The sequence below is a fragment of the Centrocercus urophasianus genome, unplaced genomic scaffold (genome assembly GCF_019232065.1).
Source record: "Centrocercus urophasianus isolate 14NV4802_14NV808 unplaced genomic scaffold, USGS_Curo_1.0 seq_18, whole genome shotgun sequence".
Lineage (NCBI taxonomy): Eukaryota > Metazoa > Chordata > Aves > Galliformes > Phasianidae > Centrocercus > Centrocercus urophasianus.
The window spans coordinates 23283796-23302319 of record NW_024884733.1 but is presented as its reverse complement, the minus strand read 5'-3'; the positions used below and the strand labels follow the sequence as shown (position 1 = coordinate 23302319).

The window sequence follows — 18524 nt, the reverse complement described above, 5'->3', positions numbered from 1 at the left end:
TTTTAACCTCATCAGCTTTTTTTGAAAAGAAAAAAAATTTGAGCGCTTTTTGAGTTGAAACACCCGCCCACATTTTAACGGCAGAGATTTAAGGAGGCGCGGCGGAGTTGCAGCTCGGCCGGCAGGAAGGCCTGCAGCGCCCGCCCCGCCCCTACGGCCCCGCCGCTCCCCGCGGCCATCGCGCGGCCGGGACAGGGGGAGGGAAAAGGGAAAGGGAAAAGGAAAAATAAAAAGAAGGCGTCTATCGGCCGTTTGAGTTCTGTGGACGCCGTGCCCGGCGGCTGCGGGCACCTGCCCGGGGAGCGACCCGGGGCCGGGGAGAAGCCGTCCCAGCGCTGCGGGAGGCGGCTCACAGCGTCGGCTTTTCGACTTTCCGCCGCTCGCGATGGATTCGAAACTACCATTTTGGGGGGGAATGGGCGCCGAGAAGACGCGAGGGATTCTCTCTTCCCGCAAGAGGGCCGCGGAGCGGCGGCGGCGCAGCGTGGAGATGGCAGCGCCCTTCTGACAGTGGCGCTCCGTGCCCTACGCTGCTCTCGTTGCTTTACGTTTCAGGAAGCACGGGGAGGCTGAATTCCGCCCAAAAGAGCCCCGCGGGAGGTAAGGAGCAACGCCGCGGCTCCCTGTGGCGGGGTCCGTCAGCACCCCGCCCGCCTCTTCTCACCGCGGAGACGTTGGCTGGAACGGCCCCGCGCGGGAGGCGGCCCGGAGACGATCTGCACCGGGGAGCTGCCGGGCGCACCGCGGCACCCCGGCGGGGACGGCCGGCGCCTCCGATAGGAGACACGGTGGGCCCCGAGGTGTCGGGAGGGCGCGCGGCGATCGCTGCCTCTCTCTTACAGCCCGGCTGCGCGGCTTTTCTGCTGGGATCCCCCAACCGCCCCTCGTTCGTGAGTGCAGAAAGGCGAAAGGTAGTGAGGTGAGCACGCTTGAAGCAGGGAAACGCCGTGCTCCGGCTATCGGATGTCCACAGCCACGAAACGAGGGGAAAAGAAAATGTATTTAAGGGCCTTGCTATGACAGTTCTCTGTCAGAAGCAACAGCGCAGGCAACACTGTTAACAGAAGTATGAATTGTAATTTCCCTCAGAGATAACTCTAGAGATACGTAGCTATATATTTATATGACACCTGTATATTCAAGTCCAGTCGCTTTTCTGCATGAAAATGAAATAACATGCAGCTCTTCGGATTTGGTGTCAGGCGACTTCAATAAGACCAATTTTGTGACTGATCAGTGCCCCAGATCCCCGGGTTTGGTGCTGTTCGCTGTGCAGATGTACTGCAGAACAGGACATGGGGCCTTGCAGCAGCCCCCTACTACTTGCTTTTACAGCTACAAAGCAAGCCCCTGTGTTCTGTTAATCACATCACACAGCAAAAATAATGAAGTACGGCGGGGATGCTGCAGGCCTCCTGCAAGTGACACTGCCTGGCCACAACAGGCGGGCAGACATCCATCCAACAATCTTCCCAGAAAGAAGTGTCCCCATCGCAATCATTTCCTTTCGGCGGTGGTAATGATACCGTCAGATAGAGGGAATTGCCCCGATGGGCAGCAAAACCCCCTCCGGAGGGCTGCAGGGACAGAGCCGGCCGTGTTCTGCGGCGCTGTCCGAGGGCACCTCGGAGTGTGGAGCTGCGAAAACGGAAAGCTTCGCTGTGAATCTCACCTGAGCTTCCCCAGCCGGGGCACGTCGGGCCGCTCGCCTCTCCTTCACATTCTGGATCAAATCCTTCCCGTCTTGATCCAGCGAAGATATCATTATTTAAAATAATCCTGTGATAGACGTGAACACGGCGTAACTTATCTTGACAGCACACCTAGAACACAAATCGGTGCCAGGAATGAACTGGCTCCGGTCCAGTTTCCAAACCTCGCCTTTCAGCCCTCGTTACAGTTACTCTCTAGTAATGCGGGGGTGGATGTGTTTGTAGCTCAGCCCGGTCTGCCACGGGCACCGCATCACTCCCGGTACCGACGACAGCGCCGTGAGGGCAGCGCTGGTCGAACGGCTGTGAGCCGTAAGAACAGTAAGAAACCTCTCGGGAAACCTCGCCAGCTTAAACTAAAGCAGGTAAAATGTAACATCTAACTTTTCTTTTCTCGGGGACAGCTTTTCTGACCCCCTGCCTTTCCATCCCGAGTGGTGTTTTAGCACGGCTTGCATCCACCTCGAAGCTCTGCGTAGTTTTGCAGCCAACGAGGAGCACCGGACGCGTCCCGAAGGCGCCCAGCGGCGCTCCCGGGGCGGCTCGCAGCCCTGCCGTCCCACTGCGCCGGTTCCCTCGCTCTCCCCCCACACAGACAGGACCCGCGGCCGCTCTCCTTCCCCGCTCTTCGCTCTGCTATTTGCCATCGAGCAGAATATGAAAACTCGTCGGGCAGCGGCTCCCGCCGACGCGAATAGAAAAAACAATAAAGGATTCTCTTTCTTAGAGCTGGGGAAGGAGTTCGGTTCCGAGATGGCGTGACGGAGCTCCACGGGCCGCCACCGCGAGCAGGGCGCTCGGCCCGCCCGTGACCCGAGAGACGGCGGGCACGTCGCGCCGGCCGCAGCGATCGCTGAGCGCAGCGTTCGTGCTTGACGCGGGGCTGTGAGGGCACCGGGCTGTGAGGGCAGACAGGAAAACCGGGATTCGGCCGCGCTACGCCGCGCAGCCGCCTCTCACGGCGCCGGGGCGAGCGCGGGCTGCAGGCGACGCCGTTGGGCGCCCGCCGTTATTTCTCGTTAGGCCGCTCCCCGGGCCGCGGGGCCGCCCTCAGCCGGCCTCGGGGCGGGGGGCGGCCCTGAGGAGACGGCTCCCCCCAGGAGCCCCGCGGCGAGGCGGGGCGCCCCTCAGGCCTGGCCTAGGCGCGGGGCGGGGCGGCCTCACGCTCTCTCAGGCGCGCTGGGCGGGAAGGAGGCGCGAGCGCGGCGCGCGCTCCTTCTTTCAGCGGGAACGCGCGATCAGCGCCAGAAAGGCACCGCCTCCCCCGCTCCCTCCTCCTCCGCTCCGCGAGCGCTTGACAGGAGGCGGTCACGTGGCGGCCGCAAAGCGCCTCTTTGCGACCTCGATGACAGGCAAAATGTGCGACAGGCGCCGTGCGGGCGGGGAGGGAGCGGCGCTGCCTCCTCCTTCTCCTCTTCCCCGGGCCGGCCGCTGAGCTAGGCAGCGCTGCTCGGCCCCGGCTCCCGCCCGCCCCGCCGCCTCCCGGCCCTCCTCCTCCTGCTCCTCTTCCTCCTCCTCCTCCTCCGCCTGCCGCTCTTCTCCGTCCGGGCCCGGCCTGCCGCCTCCATGAGCCCGTAGCTCCCGCCGGCACAGCTCTCGCTGCGCGGGGCAGAGCGGAGCCGGGGCCGCCGCCGGCCGCCATGGCGTCCAACATGGACAGAGAGATGATCCTGGCCGACTTCCAGGTAAACGGCGGCCCGCGGGGCCGGGGGCTCGCTCCGCTTTCTCTGTCCGCCCGTTTCGGTGCCTCGGGGCTCTGTGGGAGGATCGCGAGCCGCTCCTCCGTTCCTTTATTTCCCCGTCACAACACGTGCCCCGGGCTCTCCGGCCGCGCCGATGCGACGTCCCCCTGAACTCGGGGAGCTCCGCGTCGCGTCGCGTCCCGAAAGCTCTCAGCTCCGCCTCGCTCCCCCAGCTCGCGCAGGGCAGGCGGTGCGGGGCGGTTTGGGCGGAGGCCGTGCCCGACGATGGGTGCCGGCCCGGCTGTGCCCTCCTCGCGGCGGCGCCGGCTCCGCATGTTGTAATGACGGAAGGACTCTCCCCTCCCCGTTCCGTACCATAGCGTGTCTGTGTAGAAAGAATATGCCCTCGCTGCTTGTTGCCTCTCCTCCTGCCTGCGAAAAGAGGTGATGTTTGACTTCGACCTCTTATTCTGAAGTGCGGTGGTCAGCATTTATTGCGGGGCCTGCTCAATCTCTTCTGTGTACTGCTTCCTCATGCTGCTTGTTTGCCTTATTCCTACTTCCAAGAACGAGTAAACAAACAGGTGGGTGATGCTGGTTGTAATGGTGGGCAAAGCCTGCGAAGAGCAGCTTGTAGGGATATCAGATCGTGTTTGAATATCTCCTTAATATTTGCTTTTCAATTAACCTTCTTTTTTAAGCTTTGTCCTCTTACAGTGCCTGATTTTTGACTGGATGTACTCTTGGATTGAGTTGTAAACCTGGTCGGTGAATGTACTATGTCTTAAAAGAGCCTCTTTCTCAGCTGTCAGCTGTAAACTTCACATATTCCATTAAAAAAAAATGGGAGGGAAAAACTCCTCCCTTCCCTCCTTGTGTGTTTAACAAGAACGTTTCCTTGGAATTAGAGGTGATGCGACCATATTGTACGTTACATAATTCCTCTTTTGCAAAACTTATCTGATCTCTTCTTGATGTAACATGCAGAGTTCCCAGTCGATAACAAAGAAGCACTTTCACTTGTACGTAAATATGTTGCACCTGTTTTTATTTGAACATTTAGTGAATGTTTTTGTAATCATTTGATTCGCTGCTCTTGGAGTTAATTTTGTGTACGTAAGGAGTAATGTCTCAATTTTAAGGATGGGTTTTCATAGCTTTTTCACTACCAATACATCACATAAAAGGAGACTAGGGCTCCAATTCTGCATCAGTACCGATGGAGACAGACGTTATGGAGTCCCCCACATTACTAGCTAAAAAAGCTTTATGTTCCACGTGAAAGGCAATGATTCAGTTAGCCACAGGTAGATCTAATAAGGCAGGCTTTTTTTTTTTCTCTGTCTACTTTCCATACCTTTAGTGGCAGTGCTGTTTTTCAGTTCTGCAGTAGTTTTCTGCTTGGGTTTTGAAACCAGCTACGAAAAGTATAAGAGCAACTGCATTATTTGTTACTGCAAAGACAAGTCAGTATTGTTGCAAACTTGCAGAGCAGCGGTGGAGCTGCAGGAATGGGCTGTATAGAATGAAGGTGACGTAGTTTGCACCCGGGAAATAATTTACTGTGTAATAATGCTTCTTTAAAATAACAGAATAAGGAAGCTTCCATTTTATGTACTTGTTTATTTCTGTTGTTGTCTTTGTTACCTTTTTTTTTAGTAATTCTCAAACTTTCATCTGATCCTGAGACACTGAACTGTCACTTGTTGGACAGTGCTGATCATTTTTAGGCCTCATGTCTTTTAGCTGTCAAAAATAGTGGAGGATTTTGAGTATTTTAAGCATGCAATGGGATTTGCAACTCATTAACTAAGATTTTAAAATGTAAAGTAAAACATTATGTACAAAGCAATCTTTCACGGTTTCGTCTTTTATTTATCTGATTTTTTTTTTTTTTTTTTTTAATCAATAAATGTATTTCTCAGAGTTGTTTTGCTGTCTTTTATGTTTGTGTTGGATATCTTGCTGAAGAATGATGTACACGATGGGAATTTTAAAAGCCATTCTTAATAGTTGAGCTAATTTTGTCGAGTGAAACTGGGAGGGAAACTTCATCAGCGCTTCACACTGACCTTTCCCGAGTTTCTTTTAAGAAGAATAGAGCATTGGTCTTGGAACTTTTACAACTTGAAAAGGTTTTCCATCTTCCCCCTTATTTATTTATTCATTTATTATTAGGTAAGTCATAATTGTGCTAATGTGTGATGCTTTTGGCAGCATTCATGGGCTTATTTTGTATCTCTCAGAATCATTAGGGATTTTGCCATTAGTTTAAACTAGAGTAGGATCGTATATTGCATTTGTTGGTGTTTTTTTTTTCCCTTTCTAACAAGGAGAAAAAATACTTGAAATTATTATAGTATACTCATATGTAAGTACATGCATTGGATAATTTTATAAAAGACTAACTGCAAGATAAAGCTATCTACCAGATGCAGTTCTTAACATGTCTCAAAGCAATTGAAGGCTGTTCTGTGTGATTCTGTTTTCTTTCCTCCTGCTGTTTTTTAACAAGGTGAGTTTATGCTACCTGTAGAGTACTAAGTGTGTATATGTAGGTAGGTTATGTAAGCAACCCATCTGGCTTTTCCCTCTTAGATCCTCCCTTAGGAAAGCTTCTACCAAAGCCTGGTTTAGTGCACCATCGGTCTGTTTTCAGTGGAAGGATATGAAGGGAGGATATGTGGGAGTTAAACCCACAAACAAGTTTTAGCTCTCTTCCTAAATGCAGTTCAGAATTTTTCCACAAAGTGTCATTGGCATATAGAAAAAATTCCATGGAAGAAAAAACCCAAACCCAACAAATTCTTTGAAAAGGTAACTGCATGTGAATTGATAAAAGTGATGCAGCAACATAGGTCAGGTTCTGTTACAAATAAGGGAAAATAATTTCTACTGCTTTTTGTTGTCATTTTTCTATTTGTTGTGTTTAACCAGGGGCAGGTAGTCAGTCCCCAGGTAGTCACTTGGTTGTAGTCACTCGAGTCATGTTAATGACCTGAGGAGGTAGGGCTTTGAAGAGAGTTGCTCTCGCAGTGGGTTAGTTCACTTTTCACTGTAAAGAACAAACAAATAGCAACTTCAATTGCAGTTGTGAATTTGATCACGACTGCTATTTGTGCTGACCTTAATTAGATTAGTGTAGTTAAACTGTTCAGAAATGAAAAACAGTCTTTGGCTATTGGAGGAAGGGTCAGATAGGGACATTTATGTACACTGGTACCTTAGGATGGGTGCTGAAGTTTTTGTCAGTGTAAATCATGTAACTCATAGGACCACTTTTGTCAGTCAGTGTGGTTGTCCTCACAGTAATTCCGAAGCATAAAGTGGGCCGGAGGGTTGGAGCACAGTGGGAGTTGCCAGCTCTTTGGGTGTCCATCTGTTACAAGAATATCCAGCACGTAAAACTTCCATAGGAAATTTTTCATGGAATTCACACTTCTCATTGACCAAATAAATTAGTTCAAGGTTTGATCTGGGTGGGAAGACTTTGGAGTGGAATAGTAAGACTCAAAAATCCTTGCTTTCCTTGAAACGGGTATCTAATAGTTTGTTTCCTCTGTGAAACAGTCATGTGGTGTTTTTTTCTTTTCAAAATTAACTTAAAAAGAAAAGTGCTGGGCAGTGGAGTGCTTTGGTATGGTTCACATACTCGTGTATAAAACATACTTATTTTCCTTCTGAGCTTCCCCTTTGCATCAGTCTTTTTCTCAAAAAAAAAAAAAAAAAGAGATTTGTGGGAGGAGCAAAAAGTGGTTGGGAAGATAGAATATAATTGTCAGAAAGGTGAGAAAGCATGCTAGATAATCCATGTTTTAAGTTAGAGGATTGATGGCTACGTTGGTACCTCAGCCTTGGAGTCTATTTTGAAGGTTTAACCATAATTCAAGCTACTCTTTTCATTCTGGAATGGTGAAACTAAAGAAACTGCAGAGTCACCTTCACATGAAGTTAACTTGTGGTGCTGCTAAATATCTGACAAAGATACTGGTTTGGTTTTTTTGTTTTTGTGACTGTGGGAAACATCAGTTTGCTTCAGCCCTGTTTAAGCTTATCTCTGTTACGCAGTTTTCACTTTGTAACAGTCAATGTGCAGAATTTGTGCGCGTTACTTTTTCTTTGCTGCTGGAGCTTTGCTTTCTTCTGCATCTATTGTTGTGTTGCCTTAAGTCAGCATTTGTTACCTTTTAGTTAATGCCAGTCTGAAAAGTTGATGGGTGAAAAAGGTAGGCAGATTCAAGAACGGCTTCAAGTTAGTGCACGTGGTTCTTATCTTGCACTGTGAACTTCTGCTGGGGGCTGGAAAGAGCATCCCATGTGGTGTTAGTAAGAGGAGTTTATCCACCTGGGGGTTTTGAGTCTATAGTAAAGTTAACGTTCATATAATTGATTTCTGAACGAAAAGATGTTCTTCACATTTGGTCATGAAGATGTTGGAGCAGAAAGGACTGTTGTTGATTTCTGCGAAGGCTTTCTGTGACGTGTTTGGCAATTCGCTTAGAACACGGCCCGCAGTGCAAGATAAATGCTGAAGAGACATCCAGTCAAAGGCTAAATCTTTGGAAAGTATTCTCAGACTTATTCTTAAAGTTCTTGGAGGCCTGTGCTTTCATCAGGAGGGCTACCATGGCACCTGAGTAAGCTCATAGTCTTGCTTACACCACAGCCAACAGGATTCATTCATTTGTGTGACAGCTGAAGAGCTTTAGCAGCAGGCATTCCCAGAGCTGAACTGAGCTCTGCAACTCCCCACAGCTGGGAGGAAATGCAGTCCTGTGAAGGTTAGAAATCAAGGTTTGGGAGAGGCAGGTTTGTTTCCTCTTTCCCTCCTATTGAGTGTCTTCAGGTAACAGTGGTTTTGTCATGTCTTTTAATTTTGTGCGTTACACGGTCAGTAGCAGCATTGCAACTGGTAGTTGGACCTCTTGGTTTGCAATGCATTTGGTTTTGTTTGCTGTGAGTGGCCTTCGGGGTCGAGACGTGATGGAAGTATACTGCATGCTTAGCGTATGTCAGTTTGGTTACTTTGTTTGTCATTGGCTGCTGCCGAGGCTGTTGCTCGTATTTATTTGTTCTTTATGTGTTTTTGAAGAACCAACAGTTGAATTTCTTTAGATACTCCTAGATTCACTTGTAACACCGGAGCTCGTATGCACCAGGACAGAGCTGGTTTGACTTCTCATCTCCTCTCTGGCCTTTAAACAGGAGATGAAGTGGATTGCAGAGTTGCAAAATGGGAAATTCATGTAAGAGTGTTGTTCATTTTATGACATGATGACTTGGATATTTTCACTGATAGCTCTTCATGGAGAAGCCTGCTATGCTCTTACATAAGGACAGATATTTAATTAGAAATACAGTCTGACATTTATGGAAAGAAGATACTGTGATATGTGTACATTACAGCCTAGCTGTAAGAACCTAAATAATTTACTTCTGGAGCACCGATTCATTTTTAGGAAGAGGTTTATGCAGTTCTTTCCATTCAGTTGCCTTGGAAAGAGTCTTCACTTCATAGTAATCACATCACTTTTTCCATTGACCCATTCGTATCAGTATTTGTGTTTGTAGGTCACTGAAACTGACTGAGGGGTGATAGATGTTTTTCAAACGCTAAGACAACTAGTAGCTATAATCTCTGAGTTACTGTGTCTGTCACAGAGGCTAGGAATGCGTTTTCATTGTAAGAAAAGAGGACATTTGTTTGGCAAATAAAAAGTAAAATGTGTGACTAACATTTCTTTGTGCACAAGTATCATTTACAGTAAATGAATTTACTGAGTTGATATTTTTGACTGGAGGGAGGTGTAGAAAAGAAGAGGGTGAAGGTGTGAGTTGCTGCAGTTCCTGAGGAGCTCTGGGAATTTCCAATCTTAAAAGTATCTCAGTGCAGAAAGTCTGAGATGTTCCCCTCTCTATTTGGGCAGTTGTCATAGTTCGTTTACCATTGCATGCCTTGTTTTCTTGCTTTTCCTACTGTGAACAGGAGTTAATAGCTTATTAAAGAAACTACGTAGCTTTTCTGGGGGATAGAATTTATATTATTGTAGTGAGCAGACATGTTTGTGCTCTGCACAGTCAGTAGTAACAGCATTGGAACTGGTAGTTGGGCCTCTTGGTTTGCAATGCAATTGCTTTTGTTTGCTGTAAGTGGCCTTGAGGGTAAGGGATGAAAGCATACTGCATGCTTAGTGCATTTTGGTGGGGCAGCCATTAGATGAGTCCTTCCTTTTAACTGCTGTGGAAACCTAGAAGAAGCCTAGGTAAACACCTAGCATTTGAGTTGTCCCTCAGCATTTGGATGAAAGGAAATTATGTGCTTGGTGGCTTGAGTGATACCTGCTAATTAAGCCCATTTTTTAGAATTTACTAGATAATATGCAATTGTTAAAAACAAGTTGAAGAGGAAACCAAAGTCCTAATGTTATTTGGTCTATCAAAGCAGTCCTGTGGTGATCCTCTGAGTTTAACTGGCTGAGCAGGTCTTTGTTCTGTGGAAGTAGTTATGCCTTCAGAAGGTACTTCGATAAAACTGAAGTTTTAAGACTCTTTGAAACCAGAGCAGAACAGATCAGCCTTTCAGAGCTATTTTACATAGGTTTCATATTCTACCTATTGCAGGAAACAATTTGTAAAGACAAGAGTTCTGGATCTGAGTCATCTCTATTATTTTTTTTAAAGGTCAGGTTATTTGTGTGAGCAAATACCAAAGGCGCTGTATCAGCTCAGACTGAAAACCCAGGTTGCTGAGTGTCTCATCTGCAAGCGGTGGCTGGAGGCTAATCCTTAGGAAAGAGCAGTAAGAAATAGTATTTGAATGGGTTTTCCTGTTTCTGGAAGTCAGCATTTTGTGAGTGTAAGGATAAAGTTCTTTAGGAGAATTTTGGAAATTGTGTCAGTTTGATACAGTTTTGAGTTCTTTGGAGATCTCTGAGTAGTTCTATGATACGTAGGTTTACTTTTACTCAGTATATTGTATATACATTAGTGTATATACCCGTCCTATTCTGCATGTTTCACTGCAGCTTCTACTATCTCTTGTGATACAGAAGTCAAAGTTGCCCAAACTGCAGGAATCTTAACCCTCTAAGGTTTCCTTCCAGTGAAATTCATAAAAAGTTTGATGCCTGCACTGTAGGAAGAAGGGGAGATTGAGCTTTTAAGGCTGGTTTAAGAAACAGTCTGTTGTTTTTTTGTTTTAAAAAAATAAAATCATTTGCTGAAGTTCCCTTAAAATTTTGGAGACTGTCTGATCCTGGTGGTTTGTTCTGGGTGTGTATATTGATGCTTCGGAATAACAAAGCTTCTCTTTACAGAGATCTCTTATGGGATGAGCTTTAAGTTCCTCTGTAGTGAAAGTGAGCACACACAATTCGTTTAGCTTTTCCATTATGTCCTTGCCTTCCGTTAAAACTTCTTTGGTATCTTCTTTGATCCTTCTGACCTGTTGGCAACCTTCCTTATCCTGATGCTTTTAAAAGCTTATGTAATGTTTATGTCTTTAGTCAAATGTTTTTTATAGTCATTGTTGGCCCACTTTATGGTATGACATGTATTTTACGGGATTTGCGTGTTCTTGTGCTCTCCTATTTTGGAGAGTTGTCCTGTTCTGAACCAAAAAATATGATATGGAATGTTGAGTATAGAGTTACAGATGTATTAAATAGGAGTTAGTGCTCTTCCTTTGTATGTTGTCTCAAAAATGGACTTTATTCCTTCTTAATTTCTTCTAGGATACTATTGCTTTATAGGTAATGAGGAAAAAGATATTTGTGACTATAGAGGAACCCGGAGTGTTTCTCTGACCCTTGTTTTCCATATGTATTGTTTTCTGACATTGTAACGTATGCAGAGCATTCCAAAAGTAATGCCTCCTGTTTATCTCCATGGAAACTAGAAAAGATACAAAGAGCACAATAAAACTATTTGGTAGAGCAACTTTTCATCTACAGAATGCTGTTTTTCAAGGTAGTTGCTGCCCCTAGTTGTACATTTTCACTACCAGTGAACAAGAGCCTGCATGCTGCTCTTGTAAAAATCTGAACCAATGGAGATGACCCCCTCTTGCCTCTGCTGAAGTGCACCACTGACCGTGCTCACTGTTTGGTCTCTATGAATGCTCATCATGTATCAGTGAATGTTAGTGGGTGCCACTTTTTCCATATGGAGGAATTCAGTGACACACCTTGGCTTTATATACGCTTCCATGTTGGATGCCATTTTGTCAGGCTGCCCCTCGGCTGCCATCTGTCACATGACAACAGCATGTAATGGGATATTGGTGGGAAGGTTCAACCTCTACTGCCATACCACCAGTGTTTGCTTCTGACACTGTGGATCAACATAATAAAACAAGAGGCTTTACTTTCGGAGCAGTATTTGTACACTCTGAGAGCAACTGTGATTCAGGCAATGTTGGTGTTTTTACTTTTACTGAGATGCTTTTGCAGATTAAGCAAGCACAGGAAAAATTATGATAATCTGAACTAAAGCATTTTGTAGTTAGATAGCAGCTGTAGTGAAAGAAGGACATCTTCAGCCTTCAGAAAAGGCAGATGGATTTAGTAGTCCAGAGTACTCATCAATGGCTGCTTGTTTTTGATTTGGCATGGTTTGTAATTCAGCTTGAGCACCGCTCATTGCATGTAGTGCAGGGAGGATGTGGCTAAAATCTTCAAGTGTTAGATGGGGCTTGTGAAACTGGGGTTCACGTCTTGGCTCAGCTGATGGACTTCCTGGTGTTGTGCCTCCATGGCTTTCTGGAAGCAGAATTTGCTACAGATTCTGGTGCAAACCATTTGAATATGGTTAATGTGATTCCAAGCTAGCTAGTTCTGCTCAGAAGTGGTTGGAGCTTCATGCTACCAGCTCAGACTTTGTACCCTGCTTGCTTTATTCAGGAGCTCTGCAGTCATCTCAGCGTGGGCAAAGTTCACTCTTGTTTGCCTGGTAGCTAATAGGTAGCAAGTCTTGTGTGACCTTCAGAAATACCACTTTTGTTACCCTCTGTAGAAGGGGACAGTGTTTTCTCACTTTGTGTAATGCAGTGCTCGAGTAGTATGAACAGTTGGGGCAGGAATTGAAAGCATTGGGTAAAACTCGAGCATGGCGTGTGCACCCAGACCTTCTCCAGACTTCTGATGCTGGTAAGTGTATTAGCTTGTTTTGTGAACAGCTGGTGAATCTGCTTCATTTTTACCAGATGGTCTTCCGAGTTATGTAAAAACAGAGAAGTATTCTTATCTCTTCATTTAGATGCTTGCAGTAGGTGACCTTTCAGTTTGTGTCTCAGTCGATATGCCTGGATGTTTTTTAAAATGTTTCTCTAAACTAGAAAGAAGTAAAAGTTAATTTAATAACCACAGATGACTCATAGTAAGAGCAGTCTCATTGCATCAGTATGGTTGGGTTGTTGCAGGGTTGAAGTGATACGGGATACCATGCAGGGACTTGTGTCTTGTTCTCCTGTGTAAATAGTGATAGGGTAGGAGGGAATGGCCTCCAGTTGTGCCAGGGGACGTTCAGTTTGGATAGTAGGAAAAATTTGTTCTCTGAAAGGGTGGTCAGGTACTGGAACTGTCTGCCCAGAGCGGTGGTTGAGTCACTGTCCCTGGAGGTGTTTAAGAAATGTTTGGATGTTGTAGTGAGCGACGTGGTTTAGTGAGGAAATACTGATGATAGCTGGAAGGTTGAAGTGGGTGATCATGGAGGCCTTTTCCAACCTTGGTGGTTCTGTAATTCTGTGTTGCAGTCTGTGTGGTCTGGGGGCTGGTGGGGCTCTGGCATAAGAAATGCCCAGGTACTCAGAAATCCCAGTTGTGAGGGTCCCCTGCCATGGCCAGAGAACCGCCTAGGTGGAGAGGCAGCTGGAGCTTGTTCAGTAAAAGGAGAGAAGGAGCTTAGGGGGATCTAGCTGCTCTTCCATCTCTACAGCAGGCAATAGACAGTATAGCATTCAGTGTCTTAGAGTGGCAGAGTGAAACGACGAGAGGCAAAGGTTACAGGTTGCATCAAGGAGAGTTATAGCTAAATGCAAGGGAAAAATCCTTCAATTGATGGTGATCAAGCACTGGAGCAAGCTGTCCAGGGTGGCTGTAAACCCTGTCTTCAGAGATGTCCAAAACCTGACAGGAAGCTGAAATGTGTCTGTGAAATGACCTGTCTGCTTGTGATTGAAGGAGTCAGTAAAACAGCAAGCTGAATTTTGGTTTTATTGGAAGGTTAAGTACATGAGGAGACAGAAAAGAAGGATATTGCTGTTATTTCTGATGCTATTAAGAACGATTCTGAGGTTTTCTTAACTGCCACCCTTGAGAATTCTGCCATTCTTTCTAGCAGATCTGTAGCCTGCACCTGAAAAGAGTTTTTCTTTCTCCTAGTCTCTTATCTTTTAAAGAGTAAGTTACTGAAGGACAATGAATTGATTTTAGCAGTATTTGTTCTTTGCCAATGGTTTTGATATCTCTTTAGAAATTCATATGTCTTTATAAAATACAGCTCCAGCTGTATTGCTAGATCCAATAATTTAAAAAAAAAAAAAAAAAAGGTTGGATACTTTTAAAAGTAATAATTTCCTAGGGTGCTGTCTGTGTAGCTGCAGTGGTGGGGATGAATTAAGCTGCCTTCCTGGTGCTTTGTAGATCTCAGAAGGATTAAATCCTCCCAGGTGACATCACCTGTTGAACCTTGTGATGCCTTAATGGAGTTATTTTCCCAGGTATTGCAATTTTGGGTACATGTTAAGAAGATGGGCTGAACAGTTGATAGCTGCAACAACAAAATGCTGATGGCTGAAAGCTCTCTTCATCCAGCACAGGAGACTGTGCATCAGTTGTTTCAGTATCTGAGGAGTAGGCATTGGACTGAATGACAGTAGCTTAGTCTTAGTCTGAGACAGATGGATATGATGTTAATGAGAGGAAAAAATCTGTAGTTGACAACTGGTGTGAGTCTGTCCTGTTGATCCGTTGTCTGAGTTGACTGTTCTGGGTGCTTGGAGCTAGGGCTCCAATGTAATCCTTTCTGCTGTATGGACCTGTATGTGTGTCGGCCCCAGGTTACTGCAGGAAGCTCAGCTGAAGGTGCTGACTGCAGAGTGCATGTGAAGGCTAGTCAGGCACACTGTGAGCTTTTTTTCCTGCCTGACATTTACAGGAGAGAGATCAATGCATGATGTAGTAGTTGCCATGCATGATGCAATGCATGATGTAGTTCTCTGCCATCTGTCTGTCTGTTTTTAATGGTCCTGAACCCCTTACGTGAAGTGTTTGGGCGTATCGCCTAGATTGGGTTAGTGCAGAAGTGGTCCCTGCGTGGGGAAAACAGTGACTGTTGGTAGTCAAAGGAAATAAAGAGTTGTTCAACTGATCGTTGAGAGAGGTGGACATCAAAGTCATTCCAATCAGTGGCTGTTAGGCCGACCCTGGTTTTTGGGTACTTCTGACTGTTGTGTTGTGTCTTGATGAGAAGGAGGAGAGGCCACAGGTGAGTAGGGATAGCAAGTTCTGCCTGGCTGCCAAATACCATTTGCTCCCAGCTTCTGTGCAACAACTGCCACCAGCTATCTATCAGGGCTGCAGTAGCCTAACTCTGTATTTGAGCCAGCGACAGCTGTTTGCTGCTCTCCCAGCTTCTGCAGGAGTAACAGCCCGGCTCTCTGTGCTGGGAGCAACAGTTGTCTCTCCCAGCTTTGCTGTATAACAACTGCCCGGGTCTCTGCAGCAGGTGCAGGAGGAGCATTTTCAGCAGCAGCTGCCGCCAGATGGGGAAGTCAGCTGTTTTCCTGTGATGTGGAGGTAGGCTAAAGCCTTGGCTGGTGAGATGGGGGGTCATAGAGGTTCTCAAAATCCAGATGCAGCTGTTAGAGCTGCCAAGGTTAGACCACCCTGCAAGGAATTAGAAGAGTGAGTCTACTGCCATGTGCTAAAGCTTTCTGTAAGCATCTCCAGGGTTTGTCTTGGATGCCTGGAACTATCTGCCCTTCAGTTGAATTATTTCCTCAAATGATTACTTTATTTTTCCCTATTTAACAGTGATTCAGATTACTTTGCCAATTAAAAAAAGATAGGCCACTTGGTGGATAGCTCTGAAACTCTGCACGGGTAAGCTCTCCATCAGTAACTAAGGTGATAGCTTTACAGCTTAGCCATGTGAAAAACATTTGGAGGAGAGCTGCAGAGAATTTACTGTGTGCAAATCTAAATCTAGCTGATAGAAACACCTGGTCTGAAAAAGCAAGGTGCTGTGAGAGTTACTTTTAACATTCAGTAGTTTTGTCTTCAAAATCTGTTCTTGTGCATTCAGTAAAAAACAACAGTTCATTCATTTTTCACGTTCATTTTCCTCTTGTGTGGTCTGAAAAACCCAGGAGAGACTGCTCAGTCTCTGCAAAAATGCTATAGCTGCTATGGAGGGCAAAAGCGCTATTTTAGATTTAGAGGAAATCCAGAGAAGAGAAGGCACTCTTCCTAACATTTGCTTCCCCTTTGGCCTTTGGTTAAATTCCTGGATTTCTTTTTGATGTATAAATGTTTGCAAACCAGTAAACGTGGAAGATTTTACCTTTACTGTGATCGTTGGTTTAAGTTTCAGATTTTACTTGGAGGATGTGCTTGTTGTTGCTTAGGTTTAGTACTTTGTGATTTAGTACTTTGCTGGTAGGAATTTTCTGCTGAGATATTTAATGCCTTCTATGAAAATAAATCTGAATAAAAATCAGTTAATCTCTGAACTAAAGTGGAAAAAATTCTCATCGTATTTCTAACTGCTTAATAAGAAAGGCATGCTTTTGCTTTTCAGAGTTTGTATACTTTCCAGAGGTTTGAATTTTTTTTCCTGTTACTGTTAGAATTCAATGTTTTTAATTTTAATTTTTGCTTGGTTAGAATGAAAGGCATAAGAACGAATGAAACACATGCTTTATGTATTGTAAAGGAGTCAGCCCTGTGATTCTTAGTCTGGCTTCCTGAAGAAGTAATGCATATGAGATTATGGTGCCCAGGTGTCCTCTCAGATAACTTCTGAACCCAATACCAATTACATTCTTCCAGATTTAATCAAAATAAAACAAGGTAGCGTGGAAATAAGTCCATTAAAAAAAAAAAAAAAAAGAAAAAAGACTTCATAAATATTCTAGTCATTGGAGAAGCTTAAATCAGCTCTTGTAATTAGGAATGAGAGATGAACCCATGAAGAACCAGGCTTTATTAATTTTGTGGCTCACAGGACCTGCTGCTTCCTTATGTGTATCTTCCAGAGGAAGACAAAAGCTGGTGTCAGGCTGTGCTGGGCCTCATCCTGCCCTCCAGGAGCCCTTGATGTCACGGCTGTCAGTGAGGCCTTGTCTTTGGTGCTTCACCGTAAGGAAAATAATTGAGGTTCAAACCAGACGATTTTCTTGAATTGATGGTGCAGGAAACAAACTTTTATTTTTTATTTTTTTAACTTTCTTACTCATCTTTAAACCGGTGATGGAGCGTGACTTGAGGCAGAAATTTGTGTTTGACTGCTTGTAGTGTCTGAATCAATTCTTCTCCTCCATGTTGAAATGTTTTTCTGAAGTCATAATCTGCTGCAACAGATACTTATATTACAGCATGCTAAGGAAGATTGTAAAACATGTTTGTGGTTTACATTAATCAGTAGCTTTCATTCCTCCATTGTTGTAATTCCAAAATGTTTGTTCCTCTTTTATTGGCACCTAACAAAACTGACAAAATTAGTCAGTCTGAAAAGTGAAATCTCAAAGTTGTTTTTTAAAATGTCCAGACTTTAAATGTGTTTCACATTGTTGTCAATGGAACCTCAGACTGTCACTTTGGTGAAAGTTTGTCCTAGTCAGAGTACATTGCAGCAGAGCTGTCAGGATCACTTTCAGTGTAGCCTGATGGTGTTAAGCACTTGTTTCTGTGCTCCCTTCCTGCCATTTCTCTCTTTTGATGCTTAAAGGAAAGCGATGAGTCTTTGGCATCTGTTCTCCCGCTGATTCTGTTCTATTACTGTTAAACTATATTTTAAAAATTCCCTATTCTATATGATATATAAAAAGAAATTTATATAAAAGTTTTATATAACTGTATGTTGGGACAGAAGGAACACGATCATGGCTGAGATCTTGTGAAAGATGAGTACAGTGCTGGAACAACATTCAGGCATTTTATATGAAAGTAAATGTTTCATTACACAGACTTCGTTTTAAAGAGTTTCACAAGGTTCCTCACCTGTACTCGACTGAGCAAAAAGTCTCACTTGCCACCTTTTTCTTCATCTAGCAGTGCTGTGTAACACCTGCGTAGGGGTAAAAGGCGTTGGTGGAGGCAGAAGAGTTGGTTCTGGTTGGAGACAAAGCACTCCAACCACTTCAGACTTAGCATTTTAAATATTTTTGTGGTCTCTTTTAAGGGAGCAGGAGTGTTTCAGAATTTCTGATGTAGAATTCTCAGAACACCTTTATGAGACAGCACTGTAGCCCTAATTTTGCAAATAACTACTTTGTCTTGCTTCCTTATGTGGTTTGTTCAAGGTTACACAAGGGTCCTCTGGTGGAAGAGGGAATTATACTCAAATCTGTGGTGTTTAAAGCTCTCCTTGCAGAAATAAAAAACCCTATACATTTCCTGTCATTTACTGAAATTAATTCTAAGTATTAGTGCTTACTTTGATCAATGCTTTTAATTGAGTTTACTGCTTCTTTTTCTTTCTAGGCTTGTACTGGTATAGAAAATATTGATGAAGCTATAACTTTGCTTGAACAAAATAACTGGGATTTAGTGGTAAGTATTCTAAGAGAATGACTTGTCAGATGAACAGTGGTGTGCCATCCTGCTGAGACAGCTATTGTCTTTATTTCAGAGTTGTATGGCTGGGGCAAGCAAGTTATGTGCAGGCTTTTTTTTTTCTTCTAGTTCTTGCTTGTATCATGACATTGCAAAATAAAGGCTTGGTATAGCTTATCCAGTAGTAACTCTAAGCTATGAAACTGTGACATACCAGAAACCATATGCAAAAGTGTTCGTTTAAATTTTAGTCATTAATGTTTTTAAACAGGAAAGCACAACTGTGTGTTGGCAGAATGGTATGATTTAAAACATCCTTAGTCACAGTAGTTTGTTGTGACACAGTGTGGGCTGGG

The 18524-nt window shown here is 44.9% G+C and overlaps 1 protein-coding gene and 1 long non-coding RNA gene across 3 annotated transcripts in view; both read left to right on the top strand.

Moving 5' to 3' along the window:
• Positions 1-233: 233 nt before the first annotated feature.
• LOC122160838 lies at positions 234-2438 on the top strand. Its single transcript, XR_006168962.1, has 2 exons — positions 234-600; positions 843-2438. It is a non-coding gene; the product is annotated as an uncharacterized LOC122160838 (long non-coding RNA).
• A 703-nt stretch (positions 2439-3141) lies between these two features.
• The window catches only part of FAF1 (Fas associated factor 1), a 142637-nt gene continuing 127254 nt past the window's right edge, over positions 3142-18524 (top strand). Inside the window, exons 1-2 of one of the 2 annotated variants that reach the window (XM_042820219.1) lie at positions 3142-3397; positions 18097-18165. In XM_042820219.1, coding sequence (XP_042676153.1) covers positions 3353-3397; positions 18097-18165 — 114 coding nt within the window. In that variant the 5' untranslated portion in view covers positions 3142-3352. Of the gene's footprint in view, positions 3398-12329; positions 12541-18096; positions 18166-18524 lie in introns of those variants that run through there. The other variant, XM_042820221.1, reaches the window with a different exon arrangement.